At 38.8% G+C, this 24,623-nt stretch overlaps 1 protein-coding gene across 1 annotated transcript in view; it reads left to right on the forward strand.

Moving 5' to 3' along the window:
• Nucleotides 1-24,623, forward strand: part of ptprh (protein tyrosine phosphatase receptor type H) — a 35,677-nt gene that overhangs the window by 9,670 nt on the left and 1,384 nt on the right. Inside the window, exons 2-18 of the mRNA XM_035406574.1 lie at nucleotides 1,564-1,615; nucleotides 10,130-10,396; nucleotides 10,576-10,842; nucleotides 11,022-11,288; nucleotides 11,468-11,734; nucleotides 11,914-12,180; nucleotides 12,369-12,596; nucleotides 13,540-13,803; nucleotides 14,274-14,367; nucleotides 14,775-14,819; nucleotides 14,948-15,029; nucleotides 18,941-19,031; nucleotides 20,281-20,357; nucleotides 21,659-21,796; nucleotides 21,890-22,012; nucleotides 22,594-22,754; nucleotides 23,636-23,771. Of these exons, the coding sequence (XP_035262465.1) occupies nucleotides 1,564-1,615; nucleotides 10,130-10,396; nucleotides 10,576-10,842; nucleotides 11,022-11,288; nucleotides 11,468-11,734; nucleotides 11,914-12,180; nucleotides 12,369-12,596; nucleotides 13,540-13,803; nucleotides 14,274-14,367; nucleotides 14,775-14,819; nucleotides 14,948-15,029; nucleotides 18,941-19,031; nucleotides 20,281-20,357; nucleotides 21,659-21,796; nucleotides 21,890-22,012; nucleotides 22,594-22,754; nucleotides 23,636-23,771 (2,826 nt within the window). The remainder of the gene's footprint in view (nucleotides 1-1,563; nucleotides 1,616-10,129; nucleotides 10,397-10,575; nucleotides 10,843-11,021; nucleotides 11,289-11,467; nucleotides 11,735-11,913; nucleotides 12,181-12,368; nucleotides 12,597-13,539; nucleotides 13,804-14,273; nucleotides 14,368-14,774; nucleotides 14,820-14,947; nucleotides 15,030-18,940; nucleotides 19,032-20,280; nucleotides 20,358-21,658; nucleotides 21,797-21,889; nucleotides 22,013-22,593; nucleotides 22,755-23,635; nucleotides 23,772-24,623) is intronic.

Raw genomic sequence — 24,623 nt, forward strand, 5'->3', positions numbered from 1 at the left:
TGTATAATGTTGACAAAACATGCACAGTTTTGCATTGCAAATTATTTTATTACTTATCTACAGGCAGCTGAGACCTGGCCATACCTGATGGTTTTGAGCATTATGTAAATAAAATGTCCTTATATTCATTGAATAATGTCAACGTTATAGCTGTACAGATGCATTTTTATTTATATTTTTTACTTTTACTTTTTACTTTTTAAACTGCAATTTCAAGTACCAGTCTTGGCAGTGTGGCAATACTACACCTGTCTTGGCCTATGCACCATATGCCACCGGTTAAACCTGAAACTGCAACAAGCCTACTTTCTTCTTTTCTTTTTTGTAGCGCTAAATAAACTAAAGCAACTTTGAAATCATGAATGTCCATCTGTCCAAGTCACAGAACTGTCTGCGGTTGAAGTGCTTGCTACTTTACCGAACCATTGTTGTTTTCTGTGTTTGCTGCTGCAATCGTTGTCACTGCCGTGTTTTCCTATCTGGAGAATCTGAATCTGTGCTCTCCCCTGTCATAGTGTGCCACTAAATGAACACTTTGAAGCCGCAACAAGGAAAGATGCCTTGTTTAGATGTTTGATTTTTGCAGAGTTCACCTCCCACTGAGGAGCAGTGGTGTGTCGTTCGTGGACGATTTGTTCCTTTTGAATTAATCTTTTTGGTGAACGAAAGGAACTGACTCACCTCCATGTAAGGATTTGTCCCTTTCTCATTCAGCCCTCAGTAAGTTAAATTGGGAACTTGCCATTCGCTGAAGCTGCGGCTAGTCCTCCTATTTAAGCATTTTCACCATTGGGCTATGTTGTGTGTTGAAGCCATTAGCCAATGACATAGCTTTTATTGATCGCAAGGCCCTAACAAGAGACTACCATGTACTTCTTGTAAGTTTGATGACCACTGCAGTGAAGGAAAAACCAGTCAACAAACTGCCTTTTTCTGTGAGAAATGTATTGTCAGCTCACATGCATTCATTGCAGTCTATGTTCTAAAGCTCCATTTTGCCTCTCTACAGTACTGTATAACCTCACGTGATGCAGAAAATATCACAGTCATCAGAAATCCTCCACAACTTAACTTTTTTTTTTTTTATCTGAATTTTAATGTGTTTTTGATAGGGCAAAGGTGGTAAACCAGTGTTGAAATGGATGCCATACAGATACCAATCGACACCAAAAAAAGAAAAAAAAAAAACACTATGCAGAATTATCGGTAGACTATACCACACAACCCAGTGTGGAGTACTAGAACTGAAGTTATGATAGAAGAATTTTGGTGCAATATCAGAGCAGTCCATGATGAGGTCACTGAAAGCATCAACATTGTTGTAGATCTACAGACAAACAGATGTTGGGCCCACCATAATACAGTATCAACAAACTGACTTTAGTGCACACTGGCAATAATTAAGCATAACCCTAATCCTTTAAGGTTCAAATGAAAACATGCTTATACATTGGTGTTACTGTTCCATGTTTGTTTGTCATTTGTACCTAATCTACAAGGGGGCGGGAAGTTCAGAAGTGATGTTAATGCTTCAGCTGACAATGGCAATCTTCTTGTCCCTAGTGCCAGTCCACTACAACTACCTCAACTGCTACCCCAACAACCACTCGACCACGTAAGTATGCTGTTCCAGTATCTGTAACTAATGCTTATTTCTGTTTGTCTGAGAATAGTGTCATCACTGTGGGCCAAATTTACTAAAGGATTGCAATATCTACATTGCATTTACTAAACGGTCACAATGAGTCAAAATTGCTATTGGGATGTATTTTGTAGGGATTATGTCACTCTGCGACTTTGCTTTTGATGGATAGTTAAATGGGTTCATGCATATGTATACCTGGAATGAATGTGCGAAAATAAGTCGGAGACTATGTAAATTAGGCCAATTGATTATTCAGTCTAATTTATTAAAGAATGCATTAATTGCAACTTCCCTCTTCTACTGCAGATTTTTAGAGCTCCTGAAAGTAGGTGGTAATTTTTCTACGCTCATATAGCCTATTGCTCCCACACAGGATGCCAGAGAAGGGTGTCAGGCTGTACGCCTGCAGTCCTCAGCAGTCAAGTCAGTTTCCCTTGTGGGTTGAATCATGTGGAACTTTAAAATGAATGCATCCTGATGCATAATTGTCTGGAAAGGCAACAGGATTTAAAATATGTTTCGTGCAAGTTTCTACTAATCACTTCTCATTTATTTTCATATATAATATGAACAAGTATATACTAAACTTGTCCCCTACTAACAATGTAATATCGTCACCCCCAAGACAATTACTTGATGCCTAACACTGGTGGAATGAATACAGTCAAGGGACTGGCAAACTGAATGAATGAACTCTTTGCTAATGTGTTTTTTAATAAAAGAAATAAAAATTAGGCATTATTACTGTTACTCAGAGAACCCATACTTATGAAGAGGTACATGAGAATGGGGGCAAGGAAAGCTGGACTGTGTGCAATAAAGTGCTGGATCACTGACACAGCAAGCTCCTTGGAGTATTCTGGGGAACTGAATACTGTGCCCATGTGTTTGGAATGTATGGTTAGAATTGAGTACAATGGCCAGGAATTTGGTTGTCCCTGTGAACCTCACACAGCGGACAGAAACCACAAACTCAAGCGGCGACTAGTTGTAATAACCCAATGTCACTATAGAATAACTGGGAACCTGCTGTGGGGAGGTATGTTCTTATGTGTTTTAGCTGGCTAATGTTTGCTAGCGATCCAGACTGTCTAGGAAACAGACTGATATGACTATACGTTAGGGGGAAAATGTTAAAATTAGCTTTGTGCACCATTTAAGCATACTTAAATGTGTACTAGTGTGCTTGTATTAATTTAGTAACGTTAACATTAAATAGGCAACATTGAAACGGTGCAAATGCACTTTAAAAAAATGTACTTTTAGTTTTAAATCATGATTATAAAATACATGTATTGACATTGTAGAATTAACTAAACTGGCGTAGACTCCTGCACAATGCCTTTGTTTAAACCGAACACCAGCTAGATTGTAACAAGGTAAAGTTGTGGCATATTAGCTAAGGTGATTTTAGGCAACTTAATATTTTTAAAAAATATTAATATATTAATATGTTAAAAAATGTAATATTTAACATATTTTTTATAATAATCGCAGAATATGGGTAGCGACAACCGCGGCCCCAAACGTATGCGCACCACAGACAGAAGTCCCTAGGTTTGAGCGTCCGGCTAAATAATTTCTCCCATAATTCTACACACCTGCTTGAGCAAAGGGGGGTCGTTTGTAACAGGTTACACAGGTTCCCTGGTAACAGTGAAATCCTAATAGCTAGACTAACTAACTAACTAGCTGTTAGACCTTAATAAAAGTAAATTTAAAGTTACAATCTCGAAGATTTCAGTTTCGTTCTCTATGGCGGTGCCAATTGCGCAAAACGGTAATTGCAGGTGCGTTTTTGGACCTCACTTCCCATAGATCCAACCGGATCCAACCATTGTCGCCTGTGTGACGTCAGTCACTTGGCACCTGGGCCACGCCAACTATAACACTTATTATTTACTGAATAAAAAATGGTTGTTATAAAAATAATGTTATGTCCATACTCTATCCATACTATACTCTATACTCTAACATTAGGCTAACTTAAACGGTCTTTACACTGCCGAGCCGGGTTAAAATGCTGTAGCAGATCTGGGGTAGAATTAGTGATGATCAATTTCCACACAGGTTCTTTATCCACCTTTTGCCCGGTATGAACATCTTTACACTGCAGAGAAGAATTCGTGGGATTCGCTGTGGCTCGTGCAATTATGTATCTCGTGCACAATAAACAGTCTTTTTCGTGAATGACTGTTGTGTAAAATTTTTGAAACAACTGCCTTACAAAATGTTACCCCTGGTGTTTCTGGTTTTGCTAGCTAAACTGTTTGAGAATAAAGCTGAGCTGGGTGTTAAATTAGCAATCAGAACAGGAAGAATAAAACACAAACAAAGGAGATTTCATCAGAAAAGGGCATCAAGGCTGAAGGAACATATGAGGAAGCGTAATAAAATAATAACAATGCTAATCCATACTGCTGTATTCTTTTATTTAGTTTTCTCCGGCTTGACATCTTTACACAGAAATCAGACCAAGCTCTGACCCACGTACACCCCGGCTTTATTCCTATCATTATAATATACTGATGAACTTGATGGCAATGTAAATAACGGTAACGTTAAGGCCAGTTTAGATCAATGATTCGCAACGAGACGAAAAGGTTTTAGAATGTTCCAGAGAAAACTGCAGCAGTGTGAACTGGTTAGTAGCAGAGCCGTTGCCTGCTCCTTTAGTTAGCTACATTGTAACGAGGTAGCATTGCATCCGAGAGGCGGCTGGCGAGATTGGTACTGGTCGGTAGCGTTAGCTAGTGTTTTTTCTAATTGTTAGCTGACATTAGATTGTGTTAATTACATTAGCTAGCTAGCTAACGCAACGTTACCTGATATGAGAGATGGATACTGTGCGCAACGTTGTCTAAACTAATGTTGTATTTCTTGACATGGTACGGTAGCTAGCGTTAGCTGTGCAAATAGCTATGTAATTTAGTAAAGTTACATTGCCATTAAATGTAATACGAAATCAACATCAACAAATAATATGACCCCTCGTGTTACACAAGAACTTTTTAGGGTTCCATAACTTTCTCTGTTATTGTAGCAGACACCGGAAAAAAACAGTACTCCGCTCACACACAAGTGAGTTGAAGAGCAAGCCTGTTGCGTTAGCTCCGCCTACCCTCTCTGGCGGACCAACCACTGATGGGTGATGGAAAACGCGTCACTAACTATGCGCCGCTTGTGATTTTTTCCCGGCAATGTCGCCACAGACACCCAGTTCCTTAATCATAAATAATAATAATAGGCTCAATCACCATTGTGTTACCTAATTCGGCGATAGTGACTTAACAGATATTTATTTTAATGAAAATCTTCGAGATTAATACTTTAACATTCAAAATAATCAAAACCATCACCATAGTTCAATGTTCATAAGTACACTCAGGAAGCACTACCAATGAAGAGTTCTAATTGCTCACATTTTTTTGGATAGTTTGCTATTTAATACCTCTAAGACAAACCACAACATAAGACATGTTTCAAAAATGGATATTCGACACGCACCATGAAATGAAATCATAATATCAAATGACCGGCATGATTAGGACCTTTCATTCACTTAAATAAAATGACTCCCTTCGAAAGCAGCACTGTCTGAATGAACTAAGTCAGAGGGCTCTATCTTACACCCGGTGCAAAGCGGCACCAAGCGCAACGCAAGTGTCTTTGCTAGTATCAGACCGACGCAGTCGTCATTTTCCCGTCCAGCGCCCACGTTGTTTAAATAGCAAATGTACTTGCGCCCATCTGAGCGCTCTTGAGCGCATTGTTGGCGCATTGCTATCTTGAGGCAGCGGAAAGCGATTGCGCAATTGACCAACAAAAACCTGGTCTTAAGGCAATGGCGCCGTATTGTATTGTATTGTATTGTATTTATTTATTTATTAACCTTTATTTAACCAGGAAAAGCCTCATTGAGATTAAAAATCTCTTTTACAAGAGCGTCCTGGCCAAGACAGGCAGCAGCACAATTAACAGGGTTGCAGACATGACAACATATAACAATTTATAATAAAATAAAAAATGACAGAATAACAAAATATAGTATAAAAATACTTTAAAGTATTTCAAAAAATATTTAGAAATATTTAAAAATATTTAAAATATTTAAAAATATTTAAAATATTTAAAATATTTAAAAAATATTTATCAATATTCGTCACAAATCATCAACATCAGGGATCACACAGGGGCAATATAATTAATTCAAAACATCTGCAGCCTGATGTGCCTGCCTCCAAATCATTAAGAATGACTTTAAAAGCATCCAATGAGACCAGCTCCCGAAGATTCAGGTCATTTTGCAACTGATTCCAAGCAAAGGGAGCAGCATACTTAAGCACCCCTTTCCCCAATTCAGTACGGGCTTTAGGGACAGATAGCAGGAACAGGTCCTGGGAGCGAAGACAGTAAGTTCCAACACTTTTCTGAAGGATGTAGATTCGTAGGTTTTTAATTTTTTTACTGTTATTTTAAGGGCTCATTATTAAGATAGCAATATGCGCCTACATAGGCGGGTGCACAACGTGCGATATTAAAAAAAAAAAAAATCGTCATAATGGTTAGTCATAATATTTATAGATGTATTTTATTTATATATAGATGGTCTGCTAGCGCACTTTCACTTCGCGCACGAGCAGATCCGATTCCTCTGCAGAGAAGCGTTGTCTCCTACTACTTGGCAAATCTGCCGTTATAATAGCAATCCGCCAAGGTGCAAGCGCACCTGGCTTTTAAAGGGAATGGGAGATGACACTCTGATTGGTTTATTTCATGTTACGCCCAAAACACGCCTATGATTGATTAAGAGACTAACTACAACCCCTTTGAACCATGCGCCTTACTTTGCCCTCAGATTATCCGCTGTTAAACTAGCAAAAATGGATTTGGACACGCCCTAAATGCACTTGCGCCATGCGCTTTAAACCGTGCGTTTAGATCATTAAAATAGAGCCCGAAGTCTGCCTGGACCAGGCTAAGTCATGTCCGAAAAGCCATTGTACTTTTTACTCTCATACTAAATGCGCTGAATGATAGTATGTAGTACATAGTGCGGTTTTGGATGCAGCTCCACACACACGCACACGCACACGCACACACACACACTCACACATAGTTTGTTGTACAGTTGAGGCCAAAAGTTTACAGATATTCAAACTCAGTTTTTCACAACTCAACACATTTCATGTTGCCATACATTTCTTTTAGCAAGCCAATTAGGGCATCTACTTTGTTCACATCAGAGGAAATTTAAAACAATCAATTAGCGACAGATTTCAGCTTTAATTCACTATATCAGAATTCCAGCAGGTCAAAAGTTTACAGACACCAAGTTGACTGTTTCTTTAAACAGTCTGGAAGATTCCATAAATTGATGTAATGACTTTTCAAAAGCTTCTGATTCACCAGTTGTCATAATTAGGAGTTAATTGGGAGTTAACTGGCACCTGTGGCTGTATTTAAGTGTCTACCTTTAGAGCCACTGCCTTTTTGCCCTTGATACTATAAGAAAATCCGAGCAACTCAGCCAAGACCTCAGAAAAAAATTGTGGACCTCCACAATTCTGGTTACTCCTTAGGAGCAGTTTCCAACAACTGAAGGTACCACGAGCATCTATACAAACAATTGTATGCAACTATAAAAATCTTGAGACCACACAGAAAGTGCATTGTTCAGGAAGGAGGCACAAATTAACTCCCAGGGCTGAACAATCTTTGGTCCGAAAGGTTCAACTGAAGGCAACTGAAGTTGCAGGCATCAGGTACCAAATTATCTACATCCATCATTAAGAGAATCCTATGTCACCATGGCCTGAAAGCCTGTTGCGCAAGGAAGAAGCCCCTACTCCAAGACCGGCATAACAAAGCCAGAATGAAGTTTGCAGGTGATCACCAGGACAAAGACCTTGGCTTTTGCAGGAGTGTTCTCTTGTCAAATGAAACAAAAATTGACCTGTTTGGCCATAATTATCAGCCCTTTGTATGGAGGAAAAAGGGTGAGACTTTTAATCTGAAGAACATCATCCCAACTGTGAAGCATGGGGGTGGCACCATCATGTTGTGGGGGTGTTCTGCTGGAAAAGGGGGTGGTGTACTTCAGAAAATAGATGGCATCACAAGGAAGGTGGATTATCAAGAAATATTGAAGCAACACCACAAGACATCAGCTAGAAAGTTATAACTTGGTTGCAACTGGGTCTTTCAGCAGGACAATGATCCTAAACATACCTCCAGAGTTGTAACAAAATGGCTTAAAGACAACAAAGTGAAAGTATTGGAGTGGCCATCACAAAGTGCTGACCTGAATCCTATACAAAATCTGTGGACTAAACTGAAAAAGCATGTCCAAGCAAGGAGACCCACAAACCTGACTGAGTTACACCAGTTCTGTCAGGAAGAATGGGAAAATATTTTGGCAAAGTATTGTGACAAGCTTGTGGAAAGCTACCTCAAGTGTTTGATACAAGTTAAGCTATTAGAAGGCAGTGCCACCAAATAATAACAAAGTGTATGTAAACCTTTTGGGCCTCAACTGTACATAATATTCAAGAATTGTGCATTGCCCCTTTTTGATACTTTGTCTTCACTAAATTTTATTATATTTCCAAGGTTGTCTGTATTAATGTTACTTGTGTTGAATTAAGTCAGCCACTGCTAATCAAAGAACTTTTAGAATACCTTCACCATCTGAATCTTTTATAGCAATATTATAATTTTATATTTTGGTTGAAGAAACTATTAATGTGTAAATCTAATAGTAATTCATTTAATAATTAATTCAAATGGCCAGTTTATAGATACTATTTTCCTTTGTAGAAGGATGGTACAACCATATCTCCTACATAAATTGTGCCCTGCATGAATAGTAGAGGTATATCCCCTACAGAACAGAGAAAAATATGACCAAATATCACTATTCTGATTGAGTTGACTAGGCACACTGATTGGTTAAGAACAAAACCGATGAGATTTGTAACAGGGTCATGAGACAATCATAGTAGCTTCACAGCTTCATCGCGTGACATGACATCTGCACTGTTCCTTCATTTGCATCTCAGAACCACAGATACAGCTATAAAACTGTGGGTACAGCTAAATAGCTCACTAGATACTTGTTTGCTAACGGTTATCAAGTTCGCTGGTTTAGCTAGTTAAGGACTATTGCCTTTGTGTTTTTATCTTGTCCATAAGAATAAAACCGTTTCAAATGCTTTGATGTATTATTTCCGAGGACAGTCTCAGTCTCAATCTCAGGTTACGTGTTGTCTGACTATGCAGCATATGTTGAAATGTATCAGACTATTTACTCTAAGGGGGCACATTTACCCTGTTGGCTACATGGTAGTTTGCAAATAGCTTGGTCTAACTAGTTTGCTAGTTAGATGCTATTGTGAATCCTCTTGATTTTGGGTATTTTTTTGTCAAGCTCCAAATGTATGGTTTTTACCCTGACAGCCTTGCCTCTCTGGATGAAATTTAGAGTGTGGACACTCCTAAATAATACACTTAGTATAATTGTACAAACATACACCAAATTTTATATTATGACCAGCTGTTCATAAACAAATATATACAAGTTAAAAATGGATTTTGAATCCATTGAATTCAAATCTGATGGTAAGTGAAGGCCGTGATTTTTTTTTGCATTTTGTATACTTTCATATACTTTGACCTAACCTGTTCGACATTTCATGCATAGGGTGTCAGTGGAATATTATGTGTGTTCTCTGCCATCGTAAATGAGTCTCCATATAGCTTCTCCGCTTCTTTTAGTTATTATATGAATTTAATTGTGTATTTTCAAATAAAAATGGCTTATATCTCCTCATTCTGGGGAACATTGGCAGTTCTGACTGTAACTGGCTAGCCTGTTGGGTACTCCCAACAGCTTGGATGACATCAACTCATTGCACACTTGGGAGCCCTGCTTGTCAATTAGCCAGCCTTATTCATGTCTGTGTGAGCCCACAAAAACTGCAGCATGGTATGAAATGGTAGACATCACATGCATCAGAGAAGAGGAAATGCTTGTCTTCACTCTCCTGAATTAATAGTGGAGGTTGCAGCAACGAATGCTGTTAAATGCAAGTGCACATTTGAAATTGGGGAGAAAATGGGGGGGGGGGCTTTGATCTGATCTTCTATTGCTCTACTTTTTCAGGCAATTGAATTATGTTCTTGCCATGGTTTCAGGATTTTATATTTATTTATTTTTTTGACTGTTTCAGAAATGACAGAAATGTTATCTGTAATGAAGTTGGGTCATGGGTCTATTTCTAAGGGGATAAAGAGAATTGAGATAAGTAATAGGTAAATCAAGTATTACAGGACATATTTTACTGTTTAATTTTGTTAATACTATTCTCAATTAATTTTAAAAGTCTGTGTACTTGCCTTGACTTTGTTTTCTCTTAAATGTTATTGTTTAATTTACAGTCTACATGTATTTCATTGTATCTGTATTGTCTCCATGTTTTTCAGCACCTCCCAATGTTGATGATGTCATTGTAAAAGAGCGCACTGAGATCATGTTAAAGCTGCAGTGGGACCCAGTGTCCAATAATACTGCATACAATTACACACTGCAATACAGCAATGGAACTCCTATAGATAACATAGCTGGAACAGCAGGTGGACCAGTGACATATACTGTTTCAAATCTAACTGCTGGGACGAAGTATGACTTCACTCTCTTCACTGTGTTTGAGAATGTTACAAGCTTTGGACATAACTTCTCAGCTTCTACAAGTGAGTCCCCATACACCATATGTTCTTCCTTTTGGTATTATTTGAATTGAATTTGGTATTTCCACATTAAAATTGTTTTGATCTGATCTTCTGGTGCCATGCTTTGTCAAACAATGAAATTATGTTACTGACAGTCTACATGTATTTCATTGTATCTGTATTGTCTCCATGTTTTTCAGGACCTCTCAGTGTTGATGATGTCATTGTGAAAGAGCGCACTGAGACCATGTTAAAGCTGCAGTGGGACCCAGTGTCCAATAATACTGCATACAATTACACACTGCAATACAGTAATGGAACTCATATAGATGACATAACTGGAACAGCAGGTGGACCAGTGACATTTACTGTTTTAAATCTAACTGCTGGGACTGAGTATGACCTCACTCTCTTCACTGTGTTTGAGGATGTTACAAGCTTTGGACATAACTTCTCAGCTTCTACAAGTGAGTCCCCATACACCATATGTTCTTCCTTTTGGTATTATTTGAATTGAATTTGGTATTTCCACATTAAAATTGTTTTGATCTGATCTTCTGGTGCCATGCTTCGTCAAACAATGAAATTATGTTACTGACAGTCTACATGTATTTCATTGTATCTGTATTGTCTCCATGTTTTTCAGGACCTCTCAGTGTTGATGATGTCATTGTGAAAGAGCGCACTGAGACCATGTTAAAGCTGCAGTGGGACCCAGTGTCCAATAATACTGCATACAATTACACACTGCAATACAGTAATGGAACTCATATAGATAACATAACTGGAACAGCAGGTGGACCAGTGACATTTACTGTTTTAAATCTAACTGCTGGGACTGAGTATGACCTCACTCTCTTCACTGTGTTTGAGGATGTTACAAGCTTTGGACATAACTTCTCAGCTTCTACAAGTGAGTCCCCATACACCATATGTTCTTCCTTTTGGTGTTATTTGAATTGAATTTGGTATTTCCGCATTAAAATTGTTTTGATCTGATGTTCTGGTGCCATGCTTTGTCAAACAATGAAATTATGTTACTGACAGTCTACATGTATTTCATTGTACCTGTATTGTCTCCATGTTTTTCAGGACCTCTCAGTGTTGATGATGTCATTGTGAAAGAGCGCACTGATACCATGTTAAAGCTGCAGTGGGACCCAGTGTCCAATAATACTGCATACAATTACACACTGCAATACAGTAATGGAACTCATATAGATAACATAACTGGAACAGCAGGTGGACCAGTGACATTTACTGTTTTAAATCTAACTGCTGGGACTGAGTATGACCTCACTCTCTTCACTGTGTTTGAGGATGTTACAAGCTTTGGACATAACTTCTCAGCTTCTACAAGTGAGTCCCCATACACCATATGTTCTTCCTTTTGGTATTATTTGAATTGAATTTGGTATTTCCACATTAAAATTGTTTTGATCTGATCTTCTGGTGCCATGCTTTGTCAAACAATGAAATTATGTTACTGACAGTCTACATGTATTTCATTGTATCTGTATTGTCTCCATGTTTTTCAGGACCTCTCAGTGTTGATGATGTCATTGTGAAAGAGCGCACTGAGACCATGTTAAAGCTGCAGTGGGACCCAGTGTCCAATAATACTGCATACAATTACACACTGCAATACAGTAATGGAACTCATATAGATAACATAACTGGAACAGCAGGTGGACCAGTGACATTTACTGTTTTAAATCTAACTGCTGGGACTGAGTATGACCTCACTCTCTTCACTGTGTTTGAGGATGTGCAAAGCACAGGGAACAGCTTCTCTGCCGTGACAAGTAAGCCTCCTTACAATTTGTCCTTCTTTTACATATAATCTGGACTTAATTTAGGTAGCTTTGTACAGAAGGTCTCTGCTGTCTTATAGTTTTGTGTGGTACTGAATTCCTTGAATCTTTGTATCTGTGATTTAATATGGCTGAGAACTTACAATAAGTGACCTGAATTAAATGGTTGTTCCCTGAAGCCATCCAATGTTCAGAGTGGAGCATCACCAATACATCATTTCAGGCTGAAATCTTTGGGAAGTTTTCCAGTGCGAATGCAACCAATGGAAGCACATCAGTGAACGGCAGAGTGGAAAACAGGATGGTGTCCTTCACTGGCCTGTATCCTGGCAGCACCTACACTGTGTCTCTCTACGTCCTTTTAAACTTAGTATCCTTAAAACAATGTGGCCATACTTTGACACTCGGTGAGTTACTATCACTGTCTTGGTACAATGAATGCACAGTATTACTAATATGTAGTATGTAATCATCAGTTATTAACCATTAACTGTGAAAATATTGTATATCTGTTCTCTTTATAGCACTGTCTATAAGCCATTAATTCAGTTTGCAAAATGAAGGCCTGCCATTAAAAATAATTAATATTAAAATGAGGCAAAATTGACAACTGACAATATTGAGCTCACACAAAACAAGCTTTCCAAAACAATTTACCCATTGTTCCCTAAATAATTTCAAGTAACTTGATGCTCTATGCCCTATGTTTTTTCATCTTACCATCTGAAGAGAATTTCGTCATTCAAAGTTTATATGTCTAAGCAAGCTAGCTAACATTAAACTTGTTCAAAATGGCGAAAGTGAATCTGTCTAAAGTGCGGCTGTATTTTACCCAGAAGGATTTAAACAGTGGGACGTCCCTTTGCAATAGAAAAGATGTTTTTTAATGTCATCGTTTTCTGTTTCATAGAAGGTAGACTACTGGTTCAGGTTTGAAAAGTATAGTTTTACATAATCATCAACATGGCGTGTCAGCTTCAGCCCTTATTTTGAGAAGGGGACTGCCTTGTTATTTCTTTTGTTACCTCCAGTGGTTTTTCCAACTGAGACAGTGTTTTTTTGCATCGAATTGTGAAGAGTCTACACTTTACAATGGTGTAGATGTTACAGCAGTGCGCCTTGAATCAGTGACCGATGAAAGAAATATTTAAGAGAATGCTATTTTTAGACACTGCCGTGCAATTGAGGCTATAAGAAATGAAACATATTTTAACAGAAGGCAGGTTTGACTTTGTTCCACTCTGAGTTCTTCATTTTCCATTATTGGTATGATTTCAGTGACCTGGTGTCTATACTTTCAGCATTTAGGATTTCAGCATTCAAGGTGGACATCTTTCTTCTTCTTCTCAGTTCCTCCCCAGGTGACTGGCTTACATTGTGGCTATGAGTCAGGAGGCTATGCTTTCTCACTGTCTTGGGAGCCACCACACGGTGTGTGGACGCAAGTGCAGGTGGAGATTTCTGGGCGAAGCCCACATAATGTAACAGGGACACAGCTGGATACAGTGATTAAGGATGTAAAACCAGCACAGACATATTACATGACTGTGACATCGGTCTCTGGAACCATGAAGAGTAAACCTGTCTCTTTTGAGTGCACGACTGACCCGAGAGGTGAGCAAGAAAAAAGGGGGGTGGAATTAATTTATTATTATTTATAATTATTATTATTAATCTTTATTTATTATGTTAATTCAGACAAGCTGTATGAGATTTACGACATGTAAGAGATGTTTTACAACAGAAGGTGGAATGTACTATGTAGCGTCTGTATTTCATACCTACAATTGCCATAAGCTGGGGCAGGGTAACTTTTGGCTATTTCATTTTTGCATGGGTAAATATCGTAGTTCCAAATGGTGTATGATCCCATATTTTCTTCTGTTCAAGAGCTTTATTAGTTGTAATGACTCTTAGAAAATGTACTCGTCTTATTGATGCATTCTTGTTGAGAATCCCCTACTGTTCTGCTCTGCTTGGAGTTTCAACGGTCCAGTGTTACAGCATATTAACTACACCTGACCAGGGTGCAATGAATCAGTGATAGAACACACACAGTGATGAGCTGTTTGTGCTCTCTTCAGGAGTTATTGCAGGTTCAGTGATTGGAGTCCTGTTACTTGCTGTTCTGGTGTTTCTTGTCATCTTCATTTTGCGTCGTAAGCCTGAATTGCTAAGGTAGGCACAAATATGCAGAAATTGTGGGTTATGGGGAAAAAGATGCTTTAAACATATGGTCTTAAAATTCCATTAAACTGGACAACACTGGTTTGTAGAAGATAAGTTGTATTTGTCTATTAGATTTGCACTGTGTTTTGAGAATGAACAAACCAAAGCCTTTCATCCTCACTCAAACAAGGGTCTGACCTGGGACCATGATCCAGAGAATGTTATCAATATTAGGCATTCAGAACATCCACAAATCAAAGTGTCATCTATAATAAAAAATAAAAAAAAATCTCTGTACACCTTTTACACAAAACAGCCTTGTGGTATATTTGTTCATGAATTTTCCATGACACATTGTATACTGTAGTTTTTCTGACAACTCAATTATGTGTTTAATGAATTTTTATTTTTATCAGGCCAAAATATTTTGTGGAATCCCAAGTGGCCAACAAGACACAGAAGTATGTATGGAGTTAATACTGATCTGTACAACCATGTACCATATGCGCACTGAATTCTAAAACTATTTCTTAGCTATTTGGTTCTCATTTGGTACAGAGCGCTGACAGAATATTGTTTATGCTTACAGTGCTATTCCAATAGGAAACTTTGAAGCCCACTTCAATAAAATGAGTCGCGATCAGAACAGAGGATTCAGTGAAGAGTATGAGGTAACATGTTTCAACCCATTTGTATCAGGACGTGTTCAATATTAGGTTTTTTCTTGCAATGTAAATATGTTAGATTAAGATTGAATGGCACTTTTCACTTTCCAGGTTTAAAACAAATTTTCTTTTAGTATTAGTGTATGTTTTCAGTTGGATCAGACAAGTTTTCTGTGGGGTGATATTTGAGGGGTGGTGTAAGAGCATTTGTGTAGGATGAAATATATTTGTGGGGTGGTCTAAAGCTAGGGTGACCAGATTCCTTGAAGGACTGTGTAAATAATTCAATTAGAACATAAAAAATGGCGTTTACAGTCAGAAAAACCATTGAAATATGGTATGGACAAATCGAGATTTTCTCGGAAAGTCAGGGAACATAAAAATGAGCTAAAATATTAGGCTGTCCTGGGAAAATCATCCTGTCCTGAGAGTACATCTTTCCTTGAGCCCAGCAGTCTCAAGGTAAATGTGCCATAGCTTCAGAGCTTGATGAATACAAATAAAAATTAAATGATTAATACATTTAAATGATGAATATTGTTTGTGGAAGATGTTACTTGATACAAAGTGTGTCTGAACAAATGCGAAAAGCAATTACTTTCAACAGAAGTGTTTCTTTGAGAAACACAAAAGCAGATGAAACAACTGAAAATTGATTCCATTGAATCATTTTTAAAGTAGAATATTTTCACATTGCAAAACAACAAAACTGGTCAGTACATGTGCTATTTATGTTATACATACAGTTAAATGCAAGGTATTGGGGCAGTGAAAATTTTGTTGTTTTGGCTCTGTACTCATGTACATAGGATTTGAAATAAAACAATGAACATGAGTTATAAGTGCAGACTGTCAGCTTCAATCTGAGAGTATTTACATCAATATTGGATGATCCATAGGAGAATTATAGCCCTTTTTATACATAGTCCTACCAATTTTAGGGGAGCAGCCAAAGTCATTGGACAATTGGTTTGCTCAACTATTTTTTGGCTAACGGTGTGTCTTTGCATCGTTAGGTCATCCACAAGAAAGATAAAAAACGGTTTAAAGTTGATTCTAGGTGTGGAATTTGGATCATGAGGCCCAAAATTTTGAATAAATTTATAAGTACAGTTCAGTTCATTACTTTATCAGAAACACACAGTATCGGAGACATATCCAAAACATTGGGTGTGTCAAAATCAACTGTTTGATATGTTGATAGCTAGCAAGAATGCACCAGTGAGTTTAATAATAGCAAATTACCTGGTAGACCACTGTATCTAGTAGACCTCTGTATTGGATGACCGAAGAATACTTTATACTTTCAATTGTGAAGAAAAATCCATTTTCAACTATTGAACAGATCAAGAACACTATCCAGAATGTTAGCGTAAATACCACAAAGAGAAGACTACACCAGCATAACTACAGTTCCCCACAAGATGCAAACCATGACTAGGCCTCAAGAATAGAACGGCCATGTTAGAGTTTGCTAAAAAAAAATTCCACTGAAGAACTATTCTGGAGTTCTGTAACAAAGTCTTATGGATATATGAGATGAGTATTAACCTGTGCCAAAGTGATGGAAAGAGAATTAAAGCTGCAAGCGGTGTTAGGAGGGGTCCAAGCATTGGCACTATTGCGTCCCCTATGGAGCGATTTTATGATTTATGATAATGGTTTTGTCCTCATGATCATATACCTTCACCCAACATATCTACTGAATATCATGATGATCGTACAAAATATTGATGACTTATTGCCAATTTTGTGCTAAGAGGCGCTGTCGGATTACTTAGTTGCGTCGCCATGGATGTGTCCTGACCGCTTGCTGTAAAGGCCTTTACTACGTCGTAACACTTAGATGGCATGTCGTAACACTTAGATGGCCTGGCGTGTATGTAGAGCTGCAGCGCTTCCACGCCGCAATTAAAAAAGGTGTGAGACTAGTGTTGTCACGAATCACGATACCTAACAGGGTTTCCCCCAGAAAAGTTGTTAGACCCGGTGGCAAGTATCTTTTGACAGGGGCAGGTGGCCCGGCGCAGGCCGGCGGCCAAGTGTCTTTTTTGACGGGGGCCCGGCGCGGGCCAGCGACAGACTGATGGCAGCATTAAGGTAGGGCCCTATAGTTTCTGTGATAACAGAATCACGGATGGAATCGTGGAATTGAGAATTTAAAAAAGCTATAACACAGATTCCATAGGGCCCTACATGGATGCATCAATGCTAAAAACTGACTGGAGATTTGAAAATTTGACTACTTAATGTGAATGTTGTTATAAATAAGTAAGAGAAGCAGAGGCAGACCCCTTCCAGGTGACCTGGTAGGACCTATCTGCAAGATAGGAAACAAACCAAGACAGGGCAGTCCCGGCGATGCCCATCCCAGCCAAGGTGGAGAGGAGTATTTTATGGTTGACCGTGTCGAAAGCTGCAGACAGGTCAAAAAGGATCAGGACAGAGGAGAGGCGTGAGGCTCTTGCAGTGGCAAGTGCCTCCATCACAGCTAGGAGCGCAGTCTCTGTTGAGTACCCAGATCGGAAGCCAGACTGGTGAGGGTCTAGCAGGTTGTTCTGATGGAGAAAAGAGGTTAGTTGTTTAAGAACTGCTCGTTCAAGGGTTTTGGACAGAAAGGGTAGAAGCGATACGGGTCGATAATTCATTACATCGGAGGCGTCTGAGGTGGGTTTTTTGAGAAGTGGGGTAACACGAGCCATCTTAAAATCAGAGGGAACATGAGTCAAAATTACAAAATTACAAAAATTATGTCACTGTATATAAATACAGCACACACCAAAAGTATTAGGGCACCTGTAGTAAAAAAAAAAAAAAAAACCTTTAGATTGAGAAGAATGTGGTTAATATATGCACATTTTTGTACAAACATTTTTCTGTTTCGACCTGCAGTAACCTCAAAAGAAGTCTTTCCTCAAAATAGCCTCTTTTGGCTTTAATTACAATTAAATTAATTATTGGAATTACAATTTATTTATTGGAATTTTCAAGTACCAATTCTTGATAATTGATAAATTGAGTGAAATTGTATCGACTTTACATTTTTTGGAAACCCCTAAGGTGCCAAATACCTTTAGCCTGTAGTGCACATTCTTTTAGACCAGCAGATCATAGTTGCCATTTCCCTGTAGTCAGGGGAACTGTTTTCTCTCTAGCTGCCAACTGGTTTCTCTGGGGTTTTCCTGTAGTTTTGGTGCAATTTTACTACTGTTTCTTTTGCTAGACACCACTAAATATTTGTCGAATTCCCCCTGAACGTCCCGGTCTTCTGTTAACGTTACTGTTCATTAACTGGACCCTTCTGATTGTGTACTGAACACTGCACCTGGAAATCTTCAGCTTCTTTGCAATTTCTCACGAGGAATAACTTTTCCACAATATGTTTATCTGGCCGCACACATCTGAGCCTAACAACGTCTGTCATATTTTTGCAGCTTTAGGGCCTATTTTACTCACAATACAGGACAATGATATAAGGCTACCTGTTGCTTTAAAAAAAATTAAGTAGATGAGATTTCACTCAATTTAATTACCACTCCATCTCCCTCCCACCCGTTCACCTCCCACTTGGATTGGACAGGCTTCCAATAATTTGTTAAATTGTAATTAAAGCCAAAAAAGGAAAGTCATGTCTAAGATTAATTTAAAGTAAAACTCATCTTTTTGTGTTATTGCAGGTAGAAATTGAAAAGTAAGTTTGTACTTATTCAGTAAATGTACATAAATTAACTTGATTTTACTCTAAAGTTTTTTTTTTTTTACAGGCCTAATAATTTTGGCCTCTACTGTATGTCTAGGCATGCATGTGCATGTGTTTGTAAATATGCAAGTGTGTGTCAGTGTGTACCATTGTGTGTCAGTGTGTGAGCCTCTTTAGTGCTGTACAGTGTTTCTGAGTGTGACGCACCTGTTTGCAGGACTTCAGCACAGTTGGCTCCGAGCAGGTCTGTAAAGCAGCCCTCATCTCACAAAATAAGGCCAAGAACCGCTTCACCAATGTGCTGCCATGTGAGTAGTTTCAAACACTCTCTCCATCTCTATTTGCTTTAGCTATGCTAATCAGTTGGTAAAATTAGTAAAACCTTGAATGCTTGTATATTTCTAATGTTACAGTGTACTGCACAACGCTGTGATGAAGCAACAGATCAAGCTGCTCTCATTTTTCACCACTGAATTGGCTTGCCTTCAGGCTATGGATGGGTTTAGCTTCTTGCTATGACAGAATACAAATTTTTGGAGGAGAAAGAATATTTTTATGAACTCCCAAATCAGACCTGGGTCAAATACGTATTTGTTTTGGATTCAAATACTTTTCTGCGCTTTACTGATCTTGTCTGCTGTATTGGAACCAATGAAATAATCTAAAAAAGTGCAAACCCTGCCTTCTGGTCATGTTGGCAGGCTCAATTATAGCAGGAAACATCCACAGAGCACAGAAAATTGAAATCTAAAAGAAATACGTATTTGACCCAGGTCTGTCCCAGAAAGACACTATTGTCCAGTGTGTCATGCTTGGGGTGTGTGATGACACTGCAGGGAGGGTGTGCTTTTTAAATGGAGAACCTGCGGTACAATGCTGGCACTTAGAAACTCCATATTTAGCATACTTGTCATGTATTGTGGCCACTAGGGGGCTTGCGCAAAGGGGTTAAGTGTAAAATTTCAAAACTGTGGCTTCAGGACTATGCTGTCTTGGTATCTTTTGTCTACTCAGAATTTAATTTATTCTTTATTTTTTACCTCATATGCCCCCCCCCTCACATTACTAAGCTTTGAGCTGTGTGTTCCTTACCACTAGTCACAAAAATACCAAAATTCAGTAGCCACGCACAGTGCACCCATGTGACACACTAATGACAATGCCCATGCGCCAATCATTGTTTAATTACAAAAAATAGAGCCCCGATTGTTTTAGAACAATTGCTTGGGATTTTTAAATTCTCTTTTTGTGAAAGATGGATGGATTTAGCTAAAATATTAGTGACCCTTTTGTAAACAGAGTGGACATAGTTCTGTGCATTTTAACATATGGTCTATATTGTTTTATTGTGATCTTCTGTTTTATTACAAATATAGTATAATACAAACTGTATATTGTATATGTACTTGTCAATATGAAAGTTTTCTATGCCTGTATATTTGCTATATTGTTTACGTACCTATTCCAGCTAGAGCATTTTTGTGTGAGTCAGATTTGTTGAGAGGATATTAAGATTAAGAATCATGATAACTATAATCCATAATTTAATTTCCTCAGATGATTGGTCTCGTGTGAAACTTACCACAATAGACGATGATTGCTGTTCTGATTACATCAACGCCAGCTACATACCTGTAAGTTTTACTTTTTGACATAAAACATAAATCGTATAAATCAAAATATGGTTCAAAGGAAAAATGCTCACATCCAGGGGCTGTTGAGTGGCCTCACCTATTAAACACAGCTCCAATATGTGGATGAGCCCTGTGGTCTGGTATCAAATCTGGTCTACTGCACTGCCAACTGTGGCTGGCAACCCAGTATGGAGGGAGTGATTTAATTGGTTGGGTTGGCTGTGGATGTGTCTACTGAGCACTACTGGGTATACTTTTTGAGTGCACTGGATGAGAAAGTTTTAAATCAGAAATTTTTTTGCAGTGTACCAAAAATCTCATGATTGTCACATGGCGTGAGAGATGTGGCAGTTTCGGGTGTCAGAGAGAGAGATAGAGAGCACACCCACACCAAGACGAAAACAAATAAATAAACTACTTCCCCCTCATATGTTTCGGGCAAAAACAATAAACTAAAGCAAACTAAAATAACAAGGACAAACGAAAGTAAAACCCTGCGACAGCCACGAACTCACTCTCTGGGTGTGCACTCCCAGTCAGGGCCCTGCCATGCCTTTAAGCACCTGGGCTGATTAGTTAACACAACCCAGGTGTGTGTGTTCTCTCCACCGGCAGGCGTGATCAAGACAAATCCGTTCCACCGGACCGAAAGCTACAATGATATACTTATTTCCAGGGTTTCGTTGAGTATATTCCAGAGCATGTTATTCAGGGAGTAAAAAAAACATTTTGATCCCATAAATATGATGCGCACCTTCGCTATAAAAACAAGGCGCAGGGCAAGGGCACAACGTCTTATGATAATTCCACAGCACAGTTAGTAAATAGTGTGGAGGACATTTTTCACATACTACCCATTCAGCACTAAAAAGGACTAAACAGCACATGCACTAAAAAGTATTCAGCATGCTTAGTAAACGCTGAGGACACAGTAGCTAGGAGGCCGATTCGGAAACAGCTCCAGTGTTGCATTTGACATGCAGCCTGTGTCTCATTGCTCACCAGTGACCCTCGCAGATCAATCAGGCCCACATGGTCTGCTTAAAGGTGCAGAGGAAGTGTCTTCCTCTGTGCAAGTTCACCTTGTGGACTGCTGTGTGAAAAGAAGCAGCTTGATGTTCATGTATTTTGGACAAGAGCACTTGCTTGTCTACACTTTCCTGAGTTGATAGTGGAAGTTGCAGCAATGATAATGGCTTGTCAATGACTGGGCATCCCAAATTTGTGGATAAAAAAGGAAAAACCATTGATTTTGTTATTATTACTATTGATATATGTACATTTTACTCACTCTGTTCCAGGGCTATGGCAAGAATGCTAGACAGTATATAGCTGCTCAGGGTCCTCTTCCATCCACAGTGAATGACTTCTGGAGAATGATCTGGGAACAGAGAGCACACAGTGTAGTCATGGTAACCAACTGCCGCGAAGGAGAAAGGGTGAGGTTTCAACAGTGCATCATTATCTGAAACACTCCACGTGTCATTGGAGTAATTAATAACAACCCTTGCCTTACTCTACCCCTCTCTCAGGTTAAGTGTGAACAGTACTGGCCCCTGGATTACACACCCTGTACTTATGGAAATATTTTGGTCAGGGTCTCTTCTGAGAAGAAAGAAGTAAATTGGACACTGCGAGAGTTTGTGGTCACAAATGTGAGTGTGGATGCTATGTGTATTAATGTGAAATGTGCATGGTCCCTCATTGAAATTGATTTCTTCCTCTGCACTTCAATATAAATAGATAGCTTGTTTTATCATAAAAACTCACTGAGGAAATATTTTATGTTTCCAAGTGTTTGAATGTACTATCGTAAACTAAGAACCTACACAGCCCTTTAAGGCTGCTTGCAAATCACACATGCTCTGAGGGGGTTTTATATCAAATTTAAAAAAATTATATAACTTAATTTTTAAAATATTTTTATAGGGCCCTATCCAGCCTTTTGTTTAGGGTAAGGGTGGTAATAACAGGAAGACGGTGGGGGCAGATAATCCTAATTTTCCCTTTTTGGACAGTAACTTCTGTTAGCAAAATTTTGCATGCCACCAAATCACAATCCAGTACTGCAGCCAAACAAAGCTGTAAGGCTTTCACGTCCCCCCACATTTTTCCAAAATGCAGAAAACTTTTTGAAGCCAGGGACTGATGTGCATATTTTTCCCACGTGCATCTCTTGGCACAGTATATAAACATCCTAATGCCTCAGTTTGTTTTTCTGTTTACTTGCACTCAGACATCCACGTCTGAAGTACGGTCAGTCCAGCACTTCCACTTCACTGCCTGGCCTGACCATGGAGTTCCAGACGGGACCACAGCACTGATGCAGTTTAGGGGGCTTGTCCGTCAGCATATAGAATGCTGTGGTTCTGCCGGGCCCACAGTGATTCACTGCAGGTAATTCTATAGGAGAGGTACAGGTACAGTATCTCATTTTACCACTACATCTATACAACTGAATGTAGAATATACTATACTATGAGACAGCGGCAAAAAGGTCTGTCATGACCCATATTGAATCGTTCAGATTTCAATTAGCGGCGTTAAATTATATTCATCTTTTGATCATATGGCAAAAATTTCAGTCTACCATCACCATACCTTTGAAAGGTACTGTATAGTAAACCAATATTTGTTATTAATTTTCAGTTTTCATTCCAACCATCACATTATGTAGCTTTGGCTGGCTTAAAGGTTATGAATTATGAATCTGCAGCCCAAGATTGATATGGAGCAGCAATACTCCCAGTGTCTTGCATCTTGTCTGAAATTGACGTTAACTGAGGGATGGAATGTGGGCATTTACTTAAGAAGCACAAGAACTTGGATATATGCTACAATGTCTTTTTAACCTGTTTATTTTTTGACTACAGTAACATCTACCTGAGGTAGTATCTCCAAAATGAGATATTAGACCCATGGATGTGGACTTTTTTTTCTAGATGATTAAAAAATAAATAAATTTGGGATGCAAGGATACTTAACCTGAATTGCTTCAGTTAATATTCAACTGTATAAATGAATGATATTTAAAGCAGTTGTGAAAGTTGTCCAAATGATTTAATAAATTTACAAAATAGCACACAGGGATTGATAATATAATTTACCATAGATCCCAGTGTACAAACACTTGGTGTCTATGTTGATGGGCTGTGTACAGTCTACTTTTAGCCAGTGCATTGTGCCACAATTTGAAGGTAAAGTGATTAGGGTTTTGTCACAGATTGTGAGTGCACTGATCAACAGTAAGTGCCTTGTCCTCTTTCCCGGTCTCTTAGTGCAGGAGTAGGCCGGACTGGTACTCTAATAGCCCTTGATGTGATGCTGCAGCAGCTAGAGAAGGAGCAAAAAGTGGGCCTCGCTGCCTATGTACATAAGATGAGACTGAGTCGACCTCTCATGGTGCAGACTGAGGTAGGACCTGATATGCTGACACTCACTCATATTGTTTGTCTCCAATTTCACCAATCATTCTTGAGACTGAGAACATATTTGATTTTCCGCATTATTTTCAGTAGTGTTATATCCGTGCTGTTCATTGACAGAAATATCTGGCTGATCCTGCATCCGCAGGATTACACCAATCTTTCTTGCGGTCTGGGATGTGGATACTAATGTGTTATCAAGAGTGAGATACGGATCCTGGAGCATGTAGGGTAGACAGACATGCCAATCAGTTCTTGCCCAATTTATTTATGAGAGCAATCAAGTAATAAGACTGTCCATGTTGCTGAACCAGCTAAAGCACAAGGTTGTGTGCAGTAGAGGGAAATCGCATCCTTTCTCCATGGCTCAGTCTGTGTGAGTGTGTGTAGCCTAATGCAACCCCCTCTCAGCAGTGAAAGGCAGACGTAATAGCTAATCATAAATTCTTTTCTGGAGGTAACATGAGATTTCCATGATTTAACAAGGATGAAAAAAAAATTCAGAATTGGTCAGCTTCTTGAAGAAAATATATTTGTATACATATATTTGTTCATTCATTAATAAATTAATTAGTTTTCTGGTTAATATACTCCATATACTAAAACTAGTATACAAAACAGAATTGCCAGGTTACAGTTTGCTAAGAAGGACCTGAAAGAGCCTGCAGAGTTCTGGAAAAAGGTCTTGTGCACAGATGAAACCATGATTTACTTGTAGCAGAGTGTTGGCAAGAGCAAAGTGTGGAGGTGGTGGGGGTGTTACGATGGTAATGTGATTAACCCAATTATGACATGTTCCTGGATTAACATCCCCTCCTGTTCCTGGAACAACGTTCCAACT

The sequence above is a fragment of the Anguilla anguilla genome, chromosome 2, assembly GCF_013347855.1.
Source record: "Anguilla anguilla isolate fAngAng1 chromosome 2, fAngAng1.pri, whole genome shotgun sequence".
Lineage (NCBI taxonomy): Eukaryota > Metazoa > Chordata > Actinopteri > Anguilliformes > Anguillidae > Anguilla > Anguilla anguilla.